The sequence below is a fragment of the Accipiter gentilis genome, chromosome 14 (genome assembly GCF_929443795.1).
Source record: "Accipiter gentilis chromosome 14, bAccGen1.1, whole genome shotgun sequence".
Taxonomy (NCBI): Eukaryota; Metazoa; Chordata; class Aves; order Accipitriformes; family Accipitridae; genus Astur; species Astur gentilis.
In genome coordinates this window covers 5914650-5940523 of record NC_064893.1, presented here as the reverse complement: position 1 = coordinate 5940523, position 25874 = coordinate 5914650, and the positions used below count along the sequence as shown (strand labels likewise).

At 44.2% G+C, this 25874-nt stretch overlaps 1 protein-coding gene across 1 annotated transcript in view; it reads left to right on the top strand.

The window, feature by feature from the left end:
- The first annotated feature begins 1331 nt into the window (after positions 1-1331).
- The window catches only part of LANCL2 (LanC like glutathione S-transferase 2), a 31935-nt gene continuing 7392 nt past the window's right edge, over positions 1332-25874 (top strand). Inside the window, exons 1-6 of the mRNA XM_049816931.1 lie at positions 1332-1790; positions 13201-13318; positions 16114-16321; positions 18558-18705; positions 19909-20055; positions 23634-23816. Coding sequence (XP_049672888.1) covers positions 1587-1790; positions 13201-13318; positions 16114-16321; positions 18558-18705; positions 19909-20055; positions 23634-23816 — 1008 coding nt within the window. The 5' untranslated portion in view covers positions 1332-1586. The remainder of the gene's footprint in view (positions 1791-13200; positions 13319-16113; positions 16322-18557; positions 18706-19908; positions 20056-23633; positions 23817-25874) is intronic.

The window sequence follows — 25874 nt, the reverse complement described above, 5'->3', positions numbered from 1 at the left end:
CAGGCTGTTTGCAGCCTGTTTCTGCACAGGGCTGTTTCAGTATGCAGTATGAATTCCTGAAGGCTATGACAATACCGACAGCATCTACCATTTCTTTGTGAACAGAAAAGATTTGTCCTTGATTATTGTACAGTGCCCCTCCACCTGGAGCTCTTCTCCTAGCTTTGTGGATGGAGGCATCCATAACACGGCGGGCTAAATTTATGTTGACACGGTGCCCTGGCATTCAGCACCCCCCACACCCACCCCGGACCTGTTCCCACACACGAACGCTTGATCCACACGCGATCGAGCCACGGCTCCCCCCCTCACACCCAGCCGCCGGCCACCGCTGGGGGCCTGCCCCGCCCGGCCCCACGCGTGGAGCGGGGACTCAGGCTGGGGACGACGACCTGCCGCCGGCAGCCCCCGCTAGTGCTCAAGGGGTTTTGGGTTTTGGTGGTTTTTTTGGTTTGGTTGGGTTTTTTTTGCTTTTCTTAACATGCTTTGCCTTTGGGGAGGCGGTTCCCCGTAGGCAGAGCGGTGGCTGGGCCACAATAAGCCGCCCGGCCAACACCGAGGGCGGGACGAGGGAGGGAGGGAGGCAGGCAGGCCCCCCCTCCCCTTCTCCCCGGGGAGCTGCCTCCCCTCGCCGGCTGAGGCGGCCGCCGCCCGCCTCCACCCTTCCCGCCGGGCGGCAGCCGCGGGCTGCCTCCTTCCCCTCAGGGCGGGCGGTGGGGCCGCGGCCGCCGCCTCCCTCCTGCCGGGGCTGGCCGAGGGTCGGCGCGCAGGACCCGGGGGCTGCCGGCGGATGAGCGCGGCCCGGCGGAGGCTGCGGATGACCCGGGCGAAGGCGGTGGTGGCATACTGCCTGCTCCTGGGGCTGTCCTTCCCCCTCCTGCTGCTGCTGCCGCTCCTCTGAGATGCGCCGGGCGACGGCTCGTCCCCGCCGCGGGGGGACGGGCGGGAGGAGCCGGCGGGAGCTCCGCTTCGCCACCCGGCGTGCGGCCGGCGGCAGCGGCAGCAGCAGCAGCAGCAGCCCGCGGGACTGACGCCCCGGCGGGGGACGATGAAGCGCTCGGGCGGGCTTTGCAGCGGTGCCACCCAGCCTGCGCGGGCGGGCGGGCTGCCTCTCCCCGCGGGGGGGCCCGGCCGCGGCCCCGGCCGCGTTCTGCCCCTGCGGGTGTGATGCCGCCGCCGCCGCCGCCGCCGCGCTCGCCGCTCCCCCTTCCCGGCTGACGGGGACGCCAGGCAGAGCCCCTTTCGCCTTCCCAAGTCGGGCTTCGGCGGCTCGGGGCCGGGGCCGGCGGCGCCTCTCTCCTGAGGCGGCCCAGATGGGCCAGCGGCCGCGGGCACTGCCACCGCAGCCCCCTCAGCGCGGGGCCGGCGGGCCGCGCCTCGCCGCCCTCCTTGCCCCGGCCCCGGCCCCTGCCCCAGCGCCGCGGGGCCGCCGCGGGCCCCTCGCCTCCGCGCCCGCCGGGCGGCAGCCGTAGCCGGAGGCAGGCGCCGGCCGCGGCGCTCGCGTTGCTGCAAATCCGCCGCTCCGCGGGGCGGAGTGTGTCCCCGCCGGCTTGCCGTGCGGGGAGGCGGGCCGGGGGCCGGCTGAGATGGGAGAGAGCATGTCCAAGAGGCTGAAGCTGCAGCTGGGCGGCGAGGCGGAGATGGAGGAGCGGGCTTTCGCCAACCCCTACCCCGACTACCAGCCCCAGGCGGCCGGAGCCGCGGCCGCCCCCAGCGCGGCGGACGCCCAGCGGGACAGGGCGCCGCTCCCGCCGGAGGAGGAGTCCCTCCCCTTCGGCGCCGATGGGAAGGTGAGTCCCGGGCGGCGGGCGGGCGGGCGCCGCGTCCTGGCCCGCCGGGCCCTGCCTCGCTCGCGGGGCGCTCCTCCCCGCAGGGGCTGCCCCGGGGCGGCCTCCGGCGGGGGGCCCTGGGCCCGGCCGCGGCCTCCGGCGGCCCGGGGCGGGGGCCCGGGCAGGCGGCCCGCGGCCTGTCCGCGCCGCTGCGGAGCGCTGTGCCGCCCCCTGCCCGCCGGCTGTGCCGCGGGCGGCGTGGGCAGAGGCGGCGGCCTCCAGGGCTCCGGAGAGGAGAGGCGGGCGGGGTGAGCCGAGGGAAGGAGCGGGAGCTCAGCCCGGCCGCACGGCTTGGAGCCGGTGGAAGTGACTGCCGTCAGCTGTTTGTTTGGCCGCTGAGGGCGAGTGAACGCGGTGCCGGGCCAGGAGGTAGTGCTGCCCGTGCTGCAGTTACCCCGGCGGTTCTGCCACGCCGCTGACAAGTCGCCTGAGTTTCACCAAGGAAAGCACACAGGGAAGGGAAGAGGAGAGATGAGTGCGCGTCTTATAAAGATGCGTTTCTCCTCAGGCGATGGCAACACTAGGGCTTTAGGTGATGCTGGACTGTTCTCTCCAAGGCATGTGTTTACACATCTATAGATTCGGGTGCACCATGATAGGCACCTGGCAGTCGGTTCGGGTCTGTCTGGCGGTGCTGGTCGCACGAGGTTCACAGTCTTCCTGCTCTGCTTATCTCCTTGACACCACACGCTGCTGGCCGGGGAGCTATGTGCGTTTTAGGCATTAAGCACAGAAGCTGCTCTGGCTTGTTACCACACAGTCTGGCTTAAGCTGCAGAAGGAATACCAGAATATGGACCTTCTGTCACTTTAGTCCCTGAGCAGCCTCATCTTTCAGTACTGTGCTGCTTCGTCATCTTTTGGGTGAAAACCACTGCGTGGTGACATTGCTAGAAGCACAGATGCACTGGGTGGGAAGTTTAACTTTCCAAACTCACTCGACTGTATGCTGGGATGAATAAAGGAGAGCCTTTAACCTCAGCTCTATACTTCTCTGTTTGTGGCAATAAAGAATAACCTTGACTTGCTGACAGGGTGGGGCGAGGATGGTGATGCCCGGCGGTGAGAGCAGCATTCTTCCTGAGCATCGTTAAGAATGAGCAGGACAGCATCAGCTCACCGTCAGTCCGAGGTGATGAAAGGTTTCACTAGGTTGTTGCAACTGAGGTTTGTGAAGTTGTGTGTGGCTGAGCAGAACACACGAAAGAGAATAGTTGGGAGACTGGTGTCTTACTGCTACAGCTAAGTGCAGCTGTCAGAAGCAGAACTTGGCACTTGAAAAGGGTTAAAAGGCAAGGGTAAGTTTGGAAGTGAAATCTGCTTTTTAAAAAAATTCCTGGTAGTATACTCCATGCTGGTAAAACTAAAGAGAACTGTGATTTCTTTGTTCTTTTGTATCTGGCTCAGTATATAAAAAACATCCAAGTATGATGAGTTAAGTATGAAGGCAGAGAGGAGATGGCAGAACAGCTATAGCTATATGTTGTTGTTAAATTGGTAAAAAATGTACCAAGAACTTTCTTCTAAGGCCTTCTGTAGGCCAGTCGTCCTTCTTATGTACCTGCTTTAGATCCCACGCTTCGTGTTCATTTTTTTAAAGAGAAAATAAGCCTTCTTTTACTGCTGTCCTAGGTTGACTACAGCTTTGCGAAGTGAAAACTGATACTGGAGGAAGGTGAACTTCCTTAAAAATCTTGTTTTTTAGAGAATATTAGCTGTATTGCAGAATAGTTCAACTCCAGTTTACATCAGATTTAATTCTTGAATGAATACAAATTCAGAGACATTGTTCTGTGGCGGACCTGAAATGAGTTAGTCAAGAATTTCTAGCCCTATATTCACAGTGGGAATGTTTGTTCTGCTGTGTTGTAGATGAGTATGCTATTTTACAGTGGGTAGAAATGATTTTTCCCAGGATCAATGGTGGATGACATTCCTTGTTACCCTGTGGCAGTTGGCAGCTATTTGTGCAGCTTTGTTCAGAAAATATCTTTGAGCACCTAAGTAGCTGTGTATCTGATAAAAGGTGGTGTCTGGGCTTTGTTACCTACAAAAGTATGAAGCTCCTCTGGAAAAAAATAATCTTCTGTACCGCATTAAAGTGATGTAACTACAGCAACTTTCAGTGGTCTTTGAATTGTTTCAACTCTGTGCTTTTCATAGGAGAAGGCAGATGTGAGTGTACATTTTCTTTTGTTTCTGCATCTGCAAAATATGAGGAATTGCCCTGTATATTTCTGGGCTAGAACATAGCTAAGAGTATATTCATGTGTATTTATATTCTTTGCAGCATTTGCGTATTGTCAATCCTAGTACTATCCTGACTTTTAGGAGACTTCGTAGTGAGTATTTTGGGGTGCTTTTGTTGTTGTTTGTGGTTTGGGTTTTGGGTTTTTTTGCATTTAACAGACTCTAGTCCTGTCAGAGAAATGTCTTTGCCTACCTAAAGCCCCAGTGAAGACAAAAGGACTTTACATAGGTTAGGAAGTCTGTTCTGTAAACCACTGTACGCTATAGCACAAGTTTCCTAAAAATGAGAGCAGCTTTCAGAAGCCCTCAGTGCACTACATAATTTCTTCCTCCCATCTGCTGTTGTGTGGAGCGGTGAGCACTGAGTGACTCATGTCATGACAGCTAGAGGTGTGGAGGGCTCTGCCGTTGTCATGGAAGGTAATGCATTATTAATCCCTCCATTTGATTTCATAAGCTGCCATGATTGCCATCTAATATTCATCTGGCTGATAAAAGGACAAGAAACTCTTCAAGTCATTGCCTGAAATGTGAAACAATTGGGACAAAGTGCTGCATATGGAAGCGTGTGTTTATATGCATAAGGTACAGTTCAGGAAGCTAGAAGGTATGGGAACAGGAGAAGAGAAAACAAGATTTTTGGACTGCTGATTGCCTTCTTAAAAACAGTCACAGTAAATACTACAGTTATCTAGGTGGGCTCTGCTCATGTAGTTGAAATTCACTTTTTCTTAACTAGATTTCTTCACCTTCAAAATATCTTGGACTTGAATTGCTTCTGTAACTTGTTTGAGAAAGCTGAATGTAATAATCCATTGGACAGTATTAATTCTAGGTCAATAAGAAAAAAAATTTTAAATTTAAGTCTTTGTTTAAAAAATTGCAAATCTTTCAATTAAATATGTATCACTATGGACCCCATAGCAATACCTTAGCCTGAAAAAGTACCTACAGATGTTATCTCAGAGTGGTCCAAAATTTTTCAAAATGGAAATGTAGATGGTCAAAGGGACAGAGAAATTAATAGACAGCTATAGACTCAGAACAAAGCATATTCCCTAGTTCATGGGAAAACCAGATTGTCTGTTAAGTTTCATTTAATTTTTAATTCACTGTAGTTGTTTATTGGGGAAAGTATTAATATTTGAAAAGCAGATGTTCTTTCGATAGTTTCCCCTGCATTGTAGGCAACTCTAGTTATAAACTCATCTATTCTTAAATGTGGCAATATCAGGCTATGGGCCCGTGCAGGCTGGGAACCAAAGACTAACTTGTCTGAGCAGTATTGTGCTTTGCTTTCCCACTTGAACTGTAGCTGAGGCAACCTATAGCTGCAGTTAATGTCAAGACTCATTGACATTGTGTTGCCCATTATCTGTAGGTGGGGGACTGAGAATGGGGAGGTCTGCACAGGCTTGCATAAAGTGGGGGCAGCCAGTTGACCTGGCTCAGAAACTGTTCATCAAAACCTTCGTGTGGTAGAGAGCTACGAAGCTGTAATGGATTTTCTGGGAAGGGGAAGGGTGAGGTGAGCTTGCTGGTAAAGGGTGGTGATGGCTTGTTCAAGGACCTGCCTCCGTGGGTGACCCACCAATATCAACCTCAGATTGCTCACCATCCTTGGAGCCACCACAGCTCTGTGGCTACATCCATAGCATAGTCAGGTGTGATTTGGGAGCCACTTTCACACTTGTCTGTGGGACAGTGACTTGGGAACCAAAGGCAGGCTGACATTACCTGCTTATCCAGGGAAAGGTGGAAGCAAGCCTGTTCCTAGACAACCTGCTGTGGATTTTGTGTGTGTGCAAGAAAAGCATCCTTGGCTTTCAGACATTAGCACATCCAAGCCCTCAGTTTAAGATTGTCTGGATTTGTTGTGGAATCACAGGGTAGTCTTTGACAGCACCAAAACTGGATTCAGACTTTATGGATAGGTCACTAGGATACCCAAACAGTAACTTATTTTTAGGCCAGTTCTTTCTTGATTAAGTTTTTTCTGACTTGCCATAATGTTTTAAAAATATTAGTAAAAGGTGGTATATTCTGACAAGTGTACACCATGTACTTAATTAGGCTGTGCAGGGGGCTCCTTAGAGGGAACCTGTTTTAAAGCTAATGATGCTTATTTGCAGAGATATCACTTAATGGGGATACAGAATATTTACTTAGATTGTCTTTTGGGTGGTTTAGTGGTGTTTAGTTTCCTGGTGCTTTCTCAATCTCCTGTTAGTTCTGATAATTCCTTTATGTGGCTTTTCAGTCTTTGTCTTCCTTTAAAATATATCTAAAAAATTATAGCTGAAGTTGTTTGTTATTGCCTCACTCTTCATTCCCTTCCCTGTGGTAATTTTTATATTTGTTGGGTTGTCTCACTGGGCATTTTACTTGTCTTGCCGAGAGCAGCAAGTACTTTCTGTTCTGAGACTGATTCTGCAACCACTTACACTAGTGTGAATCATACCACTCATTGCACTGGAGACAAAATTGAACCTCCAGAGCCAGTAAATATTTTTTCCCACTTTTTTTTGCCAGAGATGTGGGATGGGGTAGCTGCATTTCTTGAGATTACCGCTTTTTTGACCATTTCCTGGCACCCCATCTCAGGTGTGTGCTATTTTAGTAGAGCATTCTGAGTACTGCAAATCATGTTTCTGTTGAAGGGAAGTTTATTTTGGGTTTTGTGAGTTTTGGTCAAAATCGAGTGTGAGAATCAGTTTATTGTACTTCATTGTTCATTAGTAACTCATGGCAGTTAGTGTACACAGCCTGAGATAAAGAACTGCTACTTCTTTCCTGCAGCGCACATCAGCATCAAATGCTGCTTAGCACTTTTCTGATGCTTTTATATTGAAAGCCTTTCCTGTTATTTAGGACAACACTTTAACCACATGGTTAAGCCTATTTGGTTTTAGTCAACCATTTCTGAGTGAAGATACTTTTTATAAATCAAAACCCAAGTTCTGATCAAATTCTCTCACATCCATCCACTCTTTGCTCGTTTCTAATGATATCTTGCAGACCTGTGAGTTAATGAGTTGTTACTCTGGCTAGTTGAATGGGCAAGTGCAATAACAGGTACTCATTTTCTGGTGAAAATAAATTACATTTGGGTTCTAACTGCACAACACTGATATGCTGTCAAGTTCAATATGTGGAATATACCTGCTGTCTGTGCATCAAAATAATCTAGACAGTATTAGCAGAGGCTTTAGGTTTTTTACAACTGGTAGACCACCTTGAAATGTCTCAGCTATGGTGGAGACCTCTGTGTAGCAAGTGACTTTAAATCGTAGTCACAACAGACTTGTGTTTTCTTTGTTTTCAAGAAGTAGCATGCTGGTATTAGGCTACCTGGAGGACCAGTGATTTTCAGTACTGCTCTTTTGTTTTATCAGCCTCCATTTCTGAAAACATAGGATGATGTTCCTCGGTGTCTGTTAATCATGTTTAATTTTGTAACCAATAATCTGAAGCTTTTTGATGACTCTTTATGATGATCTAAATCTTTAGGCCTTGTTTTTTTGCAACCTAATCACCAATGAGACAAGTAGCTCGTTTTACACACAAATGCATTAGAGGCACAGTCTCATTATTTCTTACATGCTTTACACAATTCTTTCTGTAACTTGAATGGATTGCCTTTTAATGCTGTTTTTCATGCCCTTATCTCCTCTGAAGTAGGGTGATGCCTGCATTTAAAGCCTATTCCTAAGTTGGCATTTGTAGCAGTAGCAGTGTAATAGTTTGCCTACAGCTATAGATTTTTCTCTCTCTCTTTCCTTTCCTTCCCTTCCCCCTTTTTTCTTTTCTTAATTTTTTTTTATTTTTTCCCCCCACTATCACATGTATGGCACTAGGTGCCAGATCACTGAAAAACAGAGCAATGTGTTCTACAGACAGCAGTGTTTCAGATAATTTATTAAGCATGTGGTTTTGCAGAACTGGCATTCGTTTCTGGAAGGACCTAACTGAGTATTAGCAGAGAGCCATGTTTAACTGTTTGGCAGGCTGGGTGATGAGGTGGTTTCTTAGTATCTGGTATTTTCAGAGAAGAAAAAAAAGCTGCTCTTGGAGCTGTAACAGTCTTTTGATTTAGGTAAAAACAAAGTAGAACTTGTTTTTCTGTACAAAAAGGGAGGTCACTTCCCAGCTGACCTTGCTAGATTCTGCGTCTGGGATCCTACTGCCATTCCTTCTGTCTGCTCTTGCAGGAGCTCTGGGGAGGTGAGCGTGAGACCTCATCCTGCTTCAATAAACCCGTGCTCCAGTGCATGGGTGTGAAACCTGGCTCCCTTACAGTCGGTGGCAGAGTTCCCAATGATTTCAGTATGGCCAGGATTTCTCGTTTCAGTAGAGCTGTGAGTCATCCCCCACCCCATTCTCCCTTACCAGTGTCTGTCATGTCCCTCCTGCAGTCTTCTATGCAAGTTTGGTTTTTGAATGAGTCCTTGTTGCAGTGCCAGCTTGAGCTGTATTTTCTTCTCTGTGAGATGCACTTTGGCTGAAAGGAAACCCAGCACCATGTTACGTCTCCTGTTCTGCACATCACCAACAATAAAGTCACTTTTCTTTGATGTATCTGTCTCTTCTTAACCTGATTTGAACTGAGATGAGATGAAATAAGTATATTTTGCTTGTTCATTAGGTAGCACTGTGTGTATAGGCCATCTCCTTGCTGCTTCTGCAGAATCAATCACTTCCTTCTTCAGTCTAATTTTGTGCATAGCATCAGTCCCCTAAGAGCTGATGAAGTAAAATAGGGTTATTAGCAAATTAGGTTTAATGGCAAGATGGTTGTTTTGGGAGCTGGTGGTGGCAAGAAAGACTGGTATGTTGGCAACTTGTGAAGAAGTTGAGCTCAGGTCTCCATTGTCCGGCCATGAGTCCGCACAAGTTACTTGGCGTAGATGTGTTGTGATACAAATAAAAACTGAGAGGTGTTTTTGAAAAACACATTGGTATCTAAATGTCTTTGGCAAAAGGCAAATGAGATAACTCACCTTGTGTCTGTCAAACCAGAGTATTGCTTCTAACCAGAAAAGGAGTGCCATGAGGTCTCATGGTTGCATTGTCAGACTTATGTAAGCACTGTGATATCTGGTCCAAATGTGCATGCAAGACTTAAGTTACAGGCTTCTCTTACCTACCAGAAATGATGATATAAAACACATAAATAGCAGCTGCTTATTGCCTTACCTGCTCTTGGTGCTGGTTTGTTTTAGAGCCACGGCTGTAAAGCTGGATATGGCTGTAATGGAGAGGTAGGTCAATAAGAATTGGTATGTTATTGTAATATCAACTGCAAGTGAAATGTGCATTTCTTTTAGGAGATTTTTATTTGCATCATGGTGTATTTTTTGTAACATGGGTCTAGTTTTAGTGCTGGGTTTACAAAAGAAGATGATTTAAGTTCTTTTTAGGAACCCCACAAACGAAAGAAAGCAGATAGGGGAAACAGGTATTGCTGACAAGGCCAGCGTAACTTGGATACCATGTCATTAGTGCCAAAGGTGAGTGATGTTACATGTACGCTCACATTCCTTACATTTTCATTGGCTTTAAAAGGCTTTGGATTGGGATGTAGCTTTGCATACCACCTCACTGCAATGGAAAAAGTGATATGGTTCAAATAAATCACAAAACAATTAATTTGCAAAACAAACATATTTGTATTTTTCTGCACTACTTTTGTTTCATGCTGATAATGAGCCTTTCTTGTTATCATAATCAATATGATGCAGGGTTCTGTTGGGTATAATGGGGAATGAGCTCTCATTTTTTGTCTTTTGCCAATGTAAAACTTGAGCAGTGGTTGGGATGATAGTGGTGGTTCTTCCTGCAGCAGCAGAGGAGTAATGCAGCAGTTGAATTCCTGGAGAGAGCCTTTTCTAGTTAAAAATATCTTCAGCTCCTGTTACTACCCAGCCCATTGTGAACCAGGAGCAAGCGTGACACTGGGTATCAGAGGTCAGGCTTCCTGTTTTTTGTTTGTCCCTACAGGAATAACAAGAGTCACCTGCAGAAAAAGCTGAATGCCAGCTGGAATCATCCTCATGAAATGAATATGCTTCTCATGAAAATCAATCCATGCTCAACATGAATTAGTGTGCTTTATGCTTAGCTGTAATGCCACCATAAGATTCCTTGAAGAACATTTATAAATCTTCTAAAGCCACCTTTCAACATTCATTTCTCTATGTGATTAATTTATTCTAGTGCATGTAAGCATCTGTTATAAGCTTATAGTGGAATTCTATCAAAGGAACAGTGACAGTGCTAGGTTGTTAAAGCTTCAGAGTAACCAAAAAAAAAAAAAAAAACCAACACAAAGAGGCAGTGGTGGAGGAGTAGGTAGCTGGGGAAAACTTTCTTGCCACAGAACCTGTTCACACTGACATAAGCTTGGGATTAGCTTTGTTTGGGCTGATTAATAATAATGATGATGATGTAATAAAATAATTTCATGTGTGCTTTTCCAAGCACTGAATCAAGATAGGTAAGTTACAGTTGCCATTGTAGTGAGGGATATGCCAACCTGAGCTAAATTGTATGGGACTGAGGTTTAAAGCAGAACCCAAGTGTCCTGATGTCCTACTACTCTCCTGCCTCTAAGTAATTTGATCTGATGTTTGATAAAAAATACCCTGATTTGGTAACAGCAGGTGTATTGTCAGAACAAAAAGATAACCAGTCTGCTTGTGGTGTGCAGTAGGTAAATAAACCGGGAGTCTGAAACCTTAGTTCACTCTTGTCAGATAAGCTCAGCACTATGCCTGGATGCATCCATGTGGATATCTTCACGCTGTTTCGCCATATGCCTTAGCATTGGCATAGCTGTCTTTTGAAGGAGAGAAGCCTTGCCCTTGGGAAGGGTTTTGCTTTGTGTTGAGACTTCACTGAACTAGGCAAAAGGGTGAGGGGGATATTGTGTGTGTGTGGTACAGTTTCCTAAAAAACCCATGCCATATTAAGGCCAAAGAGTAATAGACATCAGATGCTTACTGTGTTGGTTGGTATTTCTAGTTACTGGAGAGGTTAAGGGGGCTCTAGCTCTTTCCTAGAGTGGTATGTATGCAACATGAGATATAATGGCAAAATTTCCTTTTTCCTTCCTCCTACCATCATAAGATGGACTTGAACTGTTGATTCTGGAGACTTTTGGTGTGTCAGAGGACTTGTGTAATTCCTATTATCTTTCTGATTTTTGAATCTGTTGAATAGATGTTCAAGTTCACTGATTTTTATTTGAAGTTCTGCTCTGAATAATAGTCCAAAATGTGTATTTTGAGTAATCAGTTGCATGGTGGCAACCAGGACCTGTCATTTATCTGAACCCTTCTCTTCTGAGATGTGTTGTAATCAAACAGGATCTTACCTTCCTAATGAGCTAATTTCTCCTTCTCCAATTAAAAAAAAAAAAATCATAAATGTAGACGTATTTAACATCAAACTAAACCTTCTCTGGTCTGATTTATACCAGCTGCTATCTGGGAGCAGGCTGGGGAAGCAAGAGGTGGAAGGAGGTCGAGCACTGTTCAGAAAACAGTAGCTTATTCTCAGTGTAAGCTGACAAGTAGCCAAATTGTGTAATGCCATTTTTCTGATGACCACTGCATTGTGGCTCTTGGCTTGGGATGGGGAAGCTCTGCTGGCTTCCATGTTCCTAGAGAGTTTCTCTTCTGGCTGTTCCTGGGTAACTAAGATCTGGGTGGCAAGTGATGTATGTCTGGGGCTTTTTGTAGGTGATGGGAAACACATTCAGGAAATATTTTGGGGTGGCATAGGCTTTGTGTACATCACTGTTTTGTCAGAATGATGCAATTATAATGATAAAGCCTTTCCTGTGTTAATAGAAAAAGCTGATCAGTAAGTGATGCTGTTTAATAAAAAAAAATAATCATTTTTGATTCTTGTTCCTCATAGTCTCACTCAAATGTAGAATCATCCTGTGAAGGGACTTCATGAATACTCTTCCCATGGGAGTTAATAGGGCAATAAATTCCAGTTAATTGACTGTTTCCACGTTCCATAGGCTTAAAGGAGTAATCAGTAGCGTATCTTCCCATACAGTATACTGAATGAGAGAGAAATGTTGGCAAGCATCCTCTGCTATATTTCATATATAGCATCTATGTAAACTTCTCTTGGTCAAAAGTAAAAGCAAGCAATATGTAAAATTAAAGATTTGTTTCTTCACCTTCATGCATGAGCTGAAGCTGTTGAGCTACTTTTACTTGCCCTCTTTGTGTCTAGCTCTTTCTTTCAGGTAGTTGTTCTTTAATACATCACTGCGTTTAACAACATCCTTTCTTGATAAAGCATGTAAATCCTAATATTGTTTTGGGGAGAGGAGAGAGCAAGAAGCAGGAGGAAGGGCATTTAGGCAACTTGCCTTCCATGCGGTGATCACAAACTGGGACATCGAAAGAAGTCTTGGGTTTAAGAAGAAAATGTGAATACATCATGGATGATGTGATTGAGCACATCATTAAAGATGATGTCTTGGCTTTGACTTGATTGTCTCAAATATGAGCGTTTATTTTCCTTTAGCTATTTCTGCCTCCATAGTGCCACAAAGGATGTGCAGGGACCTTGTGATGAGAGCAAGCACCTGTAACATGGGGCTTGCGGGTTCACTGTGCTGTCTTCGTCTATAACGTCATCTTGGTACCAGGACCCTGAATGGAGTGCTAGCCCATGGAGTGGCAGCAGGTGGTTGTCTTCTCTTTGCTTCTGTTCACCTTTTACTCAGCTCAGAGAAGCTTTGCTTACTGTATTAAGAGCCTGCTATAAGAGGCAGCATATGATTACGTAGTGTCAGTGTCCATAGCTGTTCTTCATGTGACTTTAAAGCATCGCCAGATAATTTTTGCCTTAATGTAGATACTAGTAACTTACTCTAATATGTTATCAGGTTGCATTACATGGGACACACTTAGGATGAACCACCTTGGCACTGTGGGTTGCTGTATGTAGTATTTATTCCCTAGTTATTTTTTGGTTGGTTGGTTTTTGGCTTTGTTTTCCTTTTTTTTCCAAACAAGAAAGTGGAGCAGACAGTTTGCATTCTTTGATTCTTTCCTTTTCTGATTCACTCCCTTTCTCCTGCCTCCTGTTTTCAGGTCAGTGCTCAGTTCTCAAAAAGGATCCAGGCGAAAATCAAGGACCTTCTGCAGCAAATGGAGGAAGGGCTGAAGACAGCAGATCCACATGACTGCTCTGCCTATACTGGCTGGACTGGTGAGAAAGCTAGAATTTGAATGAAGTGTGTTTGTAAAATAATGTAATTGGGTTTATTCACAGGAGGAGGTTCTGATGTTCTCACATGAGCGGCAGAAATATTCTGATACAGGCATTTGTGTGAGTTGGTTTCTTTTAACTTTGGACCCTTGGTCACTACTGTCTGGAATGACTTCCATTGACTTCAGCAGACAAAGTTACAGAGAGATAATTGGCTTTTGTATATGGTGAGATTTGTCTTGCAAAAGGAGTGGATTTTCTAAGGCTGTTCTTTCTTTCAGATTACCTCTTGTTTCTTTAAGATTTTCTTAAAATGAGTTATTTTCACCTTTTTCTGTTCAACTGACTATTAGTTAGCAGTTGTCTAATGGTATAACAACATCTTCTAATCATTGTGGGTGGGAGGTGTTCTGTGCCCAGGAGCTTGGAGCCTTAAAATCTGGAGTATGGATAGCTTGGCTGTGCTTGTTCTGTCTGTACAAAAATGGTAAAATGCACTTGTAAGGAGGGAGAGTACGGAGATGGGGTTGCAAGATTGTGAAGTCCATGAAGATAAACAGTCATGTGCAAGTGCTGGTTATTGCTATGCACCATCGTTCATTTGACATTGCATCACTGATGCTATCCAAATGTGAATGAGCCCTTCTGATCCTTTAGGCAGAGCCTGCAGTTGTCAAGCCTGATGCAGCCACTGCTTTTCAAGCTGCCAAAACGCTTTCCATCTAGGCCTCTTAAGTGCCACTTTGCTATTACAATGGCATATTCTATTCCTGCTCTGTTTAGCTCACCCTTCAGGCATACTTATGCTTTTAGCACAGCATGTTTGAAATGTGCCCTGAGGTGATCTGTTCTTTTATCTTTGTGTTGTGAGGGGGAGCAGCTTGGAAAATCTCTCCAGGCTTTGCCTGCGCTCAGGCTTAATTCTGGCAATGAAAGGGTAAAATTTCTTCTTGATGTTTTGGTACAGATGGTGCTGTGGGTGGACGGGTGGGGAAGTTTTAGACAACTCAGACTTAAATGGTAGATGTGTTTCAAGGTCTGAAAGTGAGTGGCTGCTAAGTGAGTGCAGAAGATCTCCAGTGGTGGGCTTTCTCACATTGACATTACAAAATGGTTCCCGGGGAGCCGTGTTCTGACACCATGACTGACAACTGAAGTTATGGTTGATAAACCAGAGCATGCTGAAAATGAGTCATAAGCTAAAAGTAACACAGCCATCATCAGCTGAAAGAAGACAGATGAACAAGTAATGCAGTCTAATGAGAGTGGGGTTTTTCCATCCTGTAGAAGGATCGCCAACTACGTCTATTCCAAGTTGTAAACTTCTTTCAAGGCTCCTGTGGAAATGATTCTGAATAAAAATACTTAAATGATCTGGCTTTTAAAATTCTTAGTGCAAATACTTTCTCCCCAAACTTGCGCTTTGCAGCATTTTGCTAGTGTGCAAATCAGAAGGTAAAAGCAATACTGAAAACAACTGCCCTGCTTGTCATGTACCAAGGCTAGACAAATTTTATTGGCAGTGCAGTCCTGAGCATTGGCTTGTACTTTGTGAAGTATCTTTAAAATCTTGGAGCATATACTGTTGGCATGTAACAATCATAGGACTCATGTTAGAGTCCTTCTTGTAATACAGGTACTCTTTGTATGTGCCAGACCTCTTGGAGGAGCCATTTTAAGGGTGTTGGACAAGGGAGGATTGGATGAACTGGGCATCATGGCTACTTTTCTGATCATCCTTTGACCAAGCCCAGGTATCTACACGTTTGTTGCAACATAAGAGGGTTACAGAAATCCCAGTAAATAGCCCACAATTTCCTGTGCCACTGAATTGGGCTAACGAAGCTCTGCAGCTGTCCTCTTGGACTCCTCTAGAAAGGCCTGTTCAAAGCCAGTCCAGAGAACATCTGAGGATGTATCAGTACTCTTGTGGTGCTATTCTTGTACTCCTCGGGTGGTCTCTCTGTGGATCTAAGTGGGCCTTGTGTGTACTCAGCTTTGGTTGTAGCTCAGGAGAGCGTTCTCCCTGTTCAGAAATGAGTTTGAGATGCAGTAAGATCTGGAGGTAAATATTTTGCTTCTGCACATGTATGCTTGCAGTTGGCCAATAAACATCCACTTAGATGGATTTGTTTCACTTTCTTCAGTCTACATCGTTGGAATTTTTAAGGTTTGGTTTGGTTTTAATGGAAGACTATGAGTTTAATGGAGTTAAGCTTGATACACCTTCCAGCATTCTCTGAGGACTTGTTTGCTTTCTGGCTTTTCCAAACCAGCTTAACTCGTAGAAGCTCACAGTCTTGTTGTGAAGTACATTTAAGGGTTATAAAGAACTTGGCAAGTTGAATCCAAAACCTCATCAAAAGATCCTTTTACAAATCAAATGGAAAATACATCACTTCTTGGACGTAATAGATTAGTATTGTACAGTCAATGTACTTGGTCATACACATGCTTGTTAACCCAATTTTTTGAGTCTTCAGTAATTTCTTCACCCAGCATTGGTGCCTGTGTCATGAATTTTCTTTATTCTCTGCAAATTGTGAGTCTACTGTAGGGCTTCAGTCCGATTATTTTTTTTTAACTTTTTGTCACAATCCAAATTGAAACATAATCCAAATAGATGGCCTGATGCCTTCCCATTGCATAAGCTAGGACACTTGACTGACATGTTTTTATTGCCCAAATACCTGTTTGTATTTGAGTTACTGGTTCAGATGCACTAAAGAGGGGAATATGATGTACTTAGAAGGAAGAGTAAATGAAACTATCTCTTTTTCATGTGGTTGTTCCAGGTATTGCCCTCTTATATCTGCAACTGTACCGTGTCACAAAAAACCAGAGCCATTTGCAGCGATCTCTTGATTATGTGAAGAGAATCCTTCGCAATCTGAATGGCAGAAGAGTTACTTTCCTCTGTGGTGATGCTGGGCCACTGGCAGTGGGTGCAGTGGTTTATCACAAGCTGAAAAACGACAGTGAATCTAAAGAATGTGTGGCCAAGTAAGTGATTGATGGTGCAAAAAGCCATGCCCTTAATTTGTAGAGAGCATTGGTTCAGTAACACTAGCAAGTGGAGTTTTGGAGGACAGGATTAAAAAATTGAGACACTTTCTCCCCTGATACATTTTCAGTAGAAGAATACAAAATAGGCTTTATCTTTATTAAAGCTGGATTACACTTGATTCATGTTTAGCGTGTTGTCTTGAGTCCTCTATCGCTGTAAGGACAGGATGTCCTGGGCATATCTGTAGTGCATGCATGTTTTGATTTTGTCACATTGAGGTGACATCTAACAAAAGCCACACACTTGTCATCAGCGATATGTAGTGCTTGTGCAGTATGTGATACTTCCTGTAAAGAGTGGGTCTTAATTGTAGATTTGTTACAAAACATGTACACTGCAGGGATCTGGAAACATCCAGACAGAAACATGGTACATCGGATTGGTATGAAACAAAGATTTAACAAAACAAAGAGGACATATTTGCTGAACTGTCAAAGGCAAGGGCTTTAATTAGGTCAGAGCATATGAAGGTAGCCTGAAAAAAAATCCAGCCCCTTTTTCAAAGTAATCTAAATGTAATAAATGTCTTGAGAAATCCCATTCAGATGTAGAGCTTCCTTGGAGAACTGACTGCCCCTTTTCTGGTACGGAGCTAATTGCTGTCCTGGTGTGGGCTGGAAGCAGTGGAGCCTTGTGGCGTTTGCATTCAGCACCAGCAATCCACCTGCTCGTGGTCCAGCAACATACCTTAAGCTGCCAGAATTTGGAGACTAGCCTTGTGTCCTCATCTCCATTCTGGTTTATATTTGGAAATAAAATTGGTCTCTTACTAATCCAGAATTCTAGAGTGATTAATCGCTGCTGCTGCTGTTCCTGAGTGAATATTTCAGTTTTAAAATGGGTGGAAGGTTTGGGGTTTTTTTTGCTTTTAGAACTGACAGTAAACTTGGGCATGGCATTCTGGATGCAGCTAGGAAGGCAGTGTTGCTATAAGGCATGAAGCATGAGTATAGCAAAATGAGATTAGCAATAAATCTTTTAGTCTCACCTCTCCTTGGAAAGTCATTTCTAGGAGGAGGACTGAAAAGGAGGTTAGTTTGAGTATTTGTTTCTTTTCTTCCTTTTTTTTTTTTTTTTACAAATATATTCATGACACCAGCTGAGTGTACATTATAGATGTCAAAATGTAATCTATGATTGCACTTTTAACTTTTTACCTTGTAGCTGTCCAATTTTATGATTTGAATAATAAAACTTAACAGTAGACAGTTTAAAAGAAAATAATTTAATTCTAAGTCCAGAGCATAGTTCCAAGAAGGGAATGATAATATAAAACTTTTTTTTGTGAGTGACTTTTGCCTGGTATTAAGCAGTGACAGCATAAACAAGCCATTGGGGTCAGTGTTTTTGCTCCAGCATGACGTTAATGCTAACATTTCTGCCAAGTAGTAGCGGCTGGGGGGATCTGGGAATTGAATTTGGTCTTAATCCAGATTGTCTTGCTCCCTCCCCCAATTTAAAATGTGATCATCTCCATGGTTTCATCTAATTGCCAATTTAATCACAAAAGATAGGAAGAGACAGGGGGGAGTGGGCAGGAAAACAGACCTCTGCTCCATCTCAATTCTAATGCAGACTGGTAGAGTAATAGCAGGGAGTTTCTTTGGAGGAAATGAGAGTTGCAGTGGCCAGCCCAAACTGTTTTTTCCAGTGCTAAAGGCAAGCAAAACACTTGTGTGTAATAGCAGTGCTCTTTTAAAAATTGAGCTGCTAAACATTTGAGACAACATGTTGTCTAAGGAGGGGGAGTGCTGAATGGTGGTATTGGGTGTTTTGGGGTTTGTTTTTTTCTTCTTAAACATCTACAATTAAGGGTCCTCAAATAGCTGAAATTCCCAGAGGCTCCAGGAGGTTTCCCTGTTTGTTGGAATAGCTCTCCAGCCTCCTCCAACCCCCACCCTGCACCCATACATTTGTTTCTGTCTGCACAAAAACCTGATAGTTGGACTAATACTCACCTGGCTCTGAGTTGCCTGTCAGTTAGGGATGGCAGGCACGCAGAGATCCTGTGCGTAAACTTGGCAGCCAGCTGAACTGGGGATAACTGAAGGAAAGTAGCGGGGCTTTGGCACTCATTCTGCTTCTGGTTTGATTGATGGCTTGTACAATACATAGTCTAGTATGTTCTCTAGAGAAGATGCTTTCTCTCCCTACCTTCTTTGTCTGATGCAGGTTGTTGCAGCTCCAAAGGACAGTCGTAAGCACAGATGCTGAACTTCCAGATGAGCTGCTTTATGGCAGAGCAGGTTACCTATATGCCTTGCTGTACCTGAATACTGAAATTGGTCCAGACACTGTCTCACAGTCAGTTATCAAAGAGGTAAGTAAGATACTCTTCTCCCTCCAGTGCCACAGCATCAGTGAGGTTGAACTGGAATCACTTGTTCACAAAATTCAAGGGAGAGGGTTGCTGGAGAGGAGAGGGACCTAGAACTGGGAACTCAGTCTCATCTGTCCCTCCAATCTCTTCTCCCTTTTCCTGCTGCCCAGCTGGGACTGACACAGGCCAGTGTGGGTGGGTCCATGGCCAGCCGTGGAAATGCATCTAGAAAGTAACTAGTTTTGGAGGATTTGAGGATGAGAAATTGTTACACAAAACCTTAAGACAGAAGTGTGGGACTATGTAAGTGGAAAGGGGAATTCAGTGTAGAGAAGATGCACAACTGTTCTACAGATACTGGAACCAGAGAAGGTGTCGTGGTTTAACCCCAGCCAGCAACTAAGCACCACGCAGCCGCTCACTCACTCCCCCCCATCCAGTGGGATGGGGGAGAAAATCGGGAAAAGAAGTAAAACTTCTGGGTTGAGATAAGAACGGTTTAATAGAACAGAAAAGAAGAAACTAATAATGATAATGATAACACTAATAAAATGACAACAGCAATAATGAAAGGATTGGAATGTACAAATGATGCGCAGGGCAATAGCTCACCACCTGCCGACCGACACCCTGCCAGTCCCCGTGTGGCGATTTCCCCCCCCCCCCCCCCCCCCTTCCTGGTTCCTATACTAGATGGGACGTCCCATGGTATGGAATACACCGTTGGCCAGTTTGGGTCAGGTGCCCTGGTTGTGTCCTGTGCCAACTTCTTGTGCCTCTCCAGCTTTCTCGCTGGCTGGGCATGAAAAGCTGAAAAAATCCTTGACTATAGTCTAAACACTACTGAGCAACAACTGAAAACATCAGTGTGTTATCAACATTCTTCTCATACTGAACTCAAAACATAGCACTGTACCAGCTACTAGGAAGACAGTTAACTCTATCCCAGCTGAAACCAGGACAGAAGGCAAGCCTGGAAAAAAAGTGATTAGAAATATTTCCACTCTTAGAAATATAAGTGATTCCATCATTTAGGAAAAATTCCGTTTGTACCTCAACAGCCAAGTCCAAATGAATTGAATATTGTTGTTCTATCACTGTTTATTGTGGCTTATTCTTTACTGCGGTTTTAGTCATGACAAAGCAAAACCCTCTGAATCAAAGCAAGCGAGACAGATGGAAGAGGCATGTTCTCTTTCTTAGGTAATAGATGCTATTATTGAATCGGGGAAAAACTTCTCAAAGGAGGAGCGGAAAACAGACCGTTGTCCTCTGTTGTACCAGTGGCACAGGAAGCAATACGTTGGAGCAGCCCATGGAGTGGCTGGGATCTATTACATGCTCATGCAGGTAAGAGTTTCTTCTGTGGGCTGGGGTGAAACACCAGTGATTTCTTGTTTTGCATCAGAGGATCTTATCTTCAGCTTTCATGCACGTGCAGTGTTGTGCTGAGTCAGGGTCTCAGAATTTGGAGTTAGACTCTGCAGCACAGAACTGTGCAGAGGAGCTAGCTCAGGCCCTGGTAGCAGAAGAAAAGTGTGACTTGGGCATCCTCGCATGAGAGTGAATTAACCCTTGAGTTGTGGTTCAGAACACCAGCGTTCCAGGAGCTCAGGTTTCCTATCCTCAACAGAGATAGTGAGGTGCCTTCCCTCATCTTCATACTTCTGGTGCCTGCAGTTAGACTAACTAAATACTCACTTACCATCCATCACTCCTCAGTATTTTTGTGACAAGTGCACCACTGGTGCCTCCTGTCCTCCATTCCCTTCCTCTCTTCTCTGGTGACTCCCCCCTACCCCCCCCCCCCCCCGCCCCTGCCCACTGCCTTGAAGCTTTTGGAAGACTACCCTTAATCACACATTAGTCTTCAGTATGCTTTTATTCTTTATATGTTCTCCCTCTTCCTTATCCCTCCCCCCAAAATCTGATGTTTCTTAGTGCATTTATGACCCCTGCTCTCCTCTTTCTGTTGTCCTAAGATTCCTCTCTTCTGTATACCTCCTGTTTCCCACACTTAAATCCATTCCCCCTGTCCTGACATTCTCCAATAGGATTACGATGTTTTTCAAAACACACCTGTATATCTTATTTCTGTTGTACAATCTGGAAAAAGAGCCTTAAGATGCATTATAGAAGATGGCCATAGAGCTGCACGATTTGTATTGTACCTGTTTCTGGTTTTTAAAGGTGCTGCCAGTCTGTGCATCTTTGTAAATGTTAATTTTCTTACCAGTTCATGCAGAATGACTTTCCTTAAAGCAACTGGAAGGATTGTACGTCCTCACAGCCCAAAGCTGCACACAAATATTCACTGCAGAAGTGACTGAGCTGGTATTTGGTGTTGCCACTGCTCAGCTGTTCCTCATTTGCAAAAGGTGCTGTGACTTCTCCCCATCTGTTTCGGATTAGCTCGCACCACTCACTTCCACCAGTAGCTCAGGCTAAAGTGGCTGACTTTGTTGTGGAAGTGGCTACTGCTCTGCTTCCTGGGGGCAAGTCTTAACCTCACTACAGCCATTTTCTGCAGCGACCATCCCACTGGGGCCTCAGGCTGGTCTGATTTACTGTGCCCTTATCTTCACTTCCTGCATTCTTCAACAAGGTGGTCTGCCCCCTTTTGGCTCCCTCATTTTCCTGGCTTCCATTTTTCCTTCTCTGGCTCTGTTAGATTTTCTGAGAAGCCTCTTTAAAGGCTCCATCCTTCATTTACTATTCAAGGCTGATAGCAGAAATAATTGCACAGTGCTTTTTGGTTTAAGCAGAAGCTACTCTGTCTACATGTTAAAATCGTAACTCTTTTCCTTTACATATAATTGCTGCTTTTAAGAATTACCACAAAGCCATTGTTTATGCAGCATTAGATTACTGTCTTTTCACTGTACATTAAATATTATGAGTCATGCAGAGTTGAGTCATTCACTGCAGAAGAAGATGGCATATCGGAGTCTGTCCTTTCCCCACCCCTCCCAACCCAAATGAGGAGAATTTTTCTGTATTTTCAGCAAAGAATTCAGGAGATGGTTTGTTGAGTCATTGTTTGATAACAGAAAAAGGATATCCAATGTAGCACCTGAGATGTGAAGGTCACCGATCATAATTTCTGTACAACACCTTTATGAGGAAACGTGTATTGCTGGATTTATATACAGAAGACTAGTAGAAGAATAAGAGCTCAGCAGTGTTAAATAACTCATCCAGGAGGTAGAGGGGAAATTCTGAAGTGCTGGCTAGGGAATTTCTAATCCTAGCCCCTTTCATTAACCTTGAAGCAAAAATGTCTGTTTGTGTATCATTGCTCTTGGCCGGAGAGTCAGGACACATACCTGTAGGTTACCTTTTTGCTGTTGGAAGTAGGTGCTGGGAACCTTGGCAGGTTGGGCAAAGAACTCGTACTCAGATCTTCTCAGCAGCACAAGGTGAGAATGAGGTTTGTAAAGAGCTCTGCTCTTCTTGGATTTACCTCCCAAGGACAGATGTGTTGGGCTGGGTTGGGTTTGCCTTGCACAGCTCAAAACTGAAAGCATTTATTGCTGGTGCCCACCTGCTTTGCCTTCTGCTGCAGGGGTGCAGCGTGAAATCAGAGCCGCGAAACAAAGCTTCCCCCAGAGCCTCCCTACCCCACAGGTCAGCATCTGAGTGAGGGCTGATCAGCTCTGGGGTGTTCTTCATAATAAGCTGATCTGTATTCAGGTGTACTTCTGATTACCAGCAGGAAGGTTTCTCTTCCACTCAGAAAAGTGCACAAGTGGAGTTTGCTTGAGGGACCTTGTAGGTAGAAGTCTGGCAAAGCTTTCCTGGCTGAGGTGAAATACAGGCTTCTGGTTTTTTCAGCTTACTGAAAATACAGCTGATGAAAGTCTTCATATGGCTGTAAGACTCAGTTGTAGCAGTGTGCTCGCCTGTTGAATGTGAATGTGCTGGAGCTGGTGGGAAACAGTGAAATTGTATGACATTGAGTCAGCAATAAAGACAAGTTACTTAAAAAAATAAGCTCAGTTATTAGGCTTCTGTAGGCTCTAATTTCTGCAGTTGTTCCCACAGCTTGCAGGAATTCCAGAAATCATGTAGGCTGTATAAAAATAGAGAGCTCTGTTATGAAAATACTGTAAAATGGGCTGGTAGAGGAGGGAATGCCAACAAAGAACAACTATAGACCCAACAGATACTTGGCTTCTAAACCTTTACTTATAAGGAGCAGGCAGGTTGATGGATATATTCTCCTTTTGGCACGTATGTAAACTAAAATAGAAGAAATGAAAAAGAAAATTCAGAAGAGCAATCTAAGAATGAGTTCGTAGTACAAAGATGTTTAGCTACCTGGGGAAGTAGCTGTTGCTTCTGAAATTGGAAACACAGACTTACAGCCCATAGCTTCAGGGAGTTTTGTTTATGATGGAAAACTTTAACCTTCATAAACCTTTGCCAGGTATGCCACTACATACACTTTTCTTCATTTATTGGGAAATAGGACGGGTTTATCTGCATTACTTATTTTTAAAAGAAAATGTGTAACCCATTGTGTTTTAAGTGTGTATTATGAGCAATGAAGCTAGAAAAAACATCTTTCTCCTGTAAGTGTTCTCTCTGTTTTGTGTCTGGGATTCAATTCAATTCAAGAGGTCTGGGAGTCTTGAAATCCATATTCTGTTCTCAGTTCTTCCATAGTCTTTCTGTGTCACCTCCAGTAAGACAGATAACAACTTGGTGCCCCGCTTTCTTTGTCTCTACAGTAGCTGTAAAAATGCTCTTCCCAAGGGCGTTGTAAGCAGACATTAATTAAATCTGTATGAAGTGATTCAAGGTATTTGGATCAAGGGCACCTATGTGAGATAATTGAAAATAGATCATAGAATTAAGTGTTGATACACAATTTGTTACTACTTCTGTTTATGGTTTTGGTGGTGGTTTTTTAATGTTTTCTTTAGCCAATTGCAAATGTGGACCAGGAGACCCTAGCAGAGCTGGTGAAGCCAAGCATTGACTATGTGCGTCATAAAAAGTTCAGATCTGGGAATTACCCGTCGTCACTGAGCAATGAGACTGACAGACTGGTTCACTGGTGCCATGGTGCTCCCGGAGTCATCCACATGCTCATGCAAGCTTATAAGGTGAATCATTCTGTGTTTGTACTAGACCTCTATTTTTAGAGAGACCTGTATGCAGCCCTGTTAGATTGTAAGGTTTGCATTTTACATCTTTCTAGATCTAGACTTTCAAACCAGAACCCTAGGCTAGGCACCTAAGAATCTCACAATACTTACATAGGTATGTTTGTAAAGAGGAAATAAGTGGGTAAAATTGCTTCTCTGGGTGCTAGTAGTTACTAGACTTCAGGCTTTCTTGGAAAAGGGCCACGTATTTAAACAATTCGATATTGGAGTTCTGGGTGTGAGAACACTGACCTAAATTCTTTGAATCTTCATCCCGAGAGTTTTAAGAATTATGTTGGTTTTCAAAAGCGTAGGTTCATGTGTCTTGCCAAAGAATGTCTTACATAAATTACTTCATTATTAAGATACAGCTCTTGAGAACTTAACATCAGAGCAAAGATCCCAGGCCCCTTCTAGGGCATAAATATAACCGCTCAGCTACCACAAGCCTACTGTTTGCTCTTTTCCATCCTTAACGAGGTTTGCTATCTCTGGTGTTGTGCACTTCTGATTTGCATGACATTTGAAAGTATGCCATTTAATTACATTTATGCAAATTGATTCTTGCTTTTGACAGCCCTTCTTGGCAGATTCCCTGGTCAGCCTCTGGGTGGGCTGATGAAAAGCAGGCTTGGTTTATGGAATAATTACTCATGCTGCTACCTGAAATGTGAACTGTAAATCTCTTACAGCATTGCTGAATGTAGCAGCAGTCACACTTGCTTTTTCTTTGGACTGTGGTAGGAGGTTGACTTAACACTGCAGACTTCTTTCCCCCCATCCCCACCCCTTCTTTGTCAATGCAATGCTTTACCCAGCACAAAATGTTTTGCAGGAGATGAGAGAGTAGGACCAAATTCTGTTTAGCAGTCTCCTTTCTGGCCTCTTTTACGTTTAAGGTGATGGGGCACATGAGGCTTTTTTTTTAGTCTTTATATTCTGCTTTTTGAAGAAGTGGTAAGAAAAATTGGAGTATATTTTTCTGGCTATGCTTTCATACCAAGCACAGGGACTTGCAATAATAGACAGCAGCATTTGTCCTGAAAATCAAATGCTGTTGCCAGGCCTTAATTCAAAATGTTACAGCTAAGTAGCTGACAAACCCTGTTCAGAGGGAAGGACTTTCTTTATAAAGCTTGTGGATTTAAGAATCTTGCATATTAATTGATTCTATTACCTTATTAAATAGGCTGGCGGGGATTTAATCTCTAAAGGACTAAGTCTACAGTAGTGCATCAGTTACTTTTTTTTTCTTCTTTGTCTTGTTGATCTGTAGAGTGACTTAGGCAAAGGGGAGCAAGAAGGTAGCCTTACAAAGGTGGAAGTCTGGTGGTGTTCAGCTAAATTACTTGGGTTTGTTTTCTGCTCTCTTGATGGGCTCTCTATATCCAAAATGCACTTCAGTTGCAATAACATTGCAAAATTGGTCCTTTGCCAAAACTGGCTAGTGCTTCTGAGTATTTCCAATACAAATACTAATCAAGATAATGGAGCGTTCCTACTTGTACTTGTGACAGAGAAAAGAGCCCTGTGCTATGCAAAGAGATATTCTTGTGCATTTTTGACATGGAATTGAAGGCAGACACTGAGTAACCAAGAAGAATTACTCAGGGAGACCAGGAGTTAGCACTTTAGGACCAAATTTGATGGCCAGTATTCCGTGTTACGTTTCTTGGACACAAGAATTACATTTCCATATTTCAAATCAAATGACGTTGTGGTTTGGGAATGGAGGGGAGAAACAAAAAAGGACCATGTACCCTTTAAATAGATTATAGGTTGTAGAACCCAGGGCCTTGAACTTGAGTTTTTCCTTTGGGGTCCTGATTTCAGAAACAAAAACTTAAGTTCTTTCTTTTTCGATGCAGGGAAAGGAGAAACAACTTAGTAAGAAAAGAAAAGCAAGTTTATGATTAATAGATTATTAAAATTCAAAATAAGTTGTATATGGAAAAAACCCACACCAAGCGAAACATCTCTCAGGTCCAGCTTCCTTTTGTTTTCATTAGGACTTCA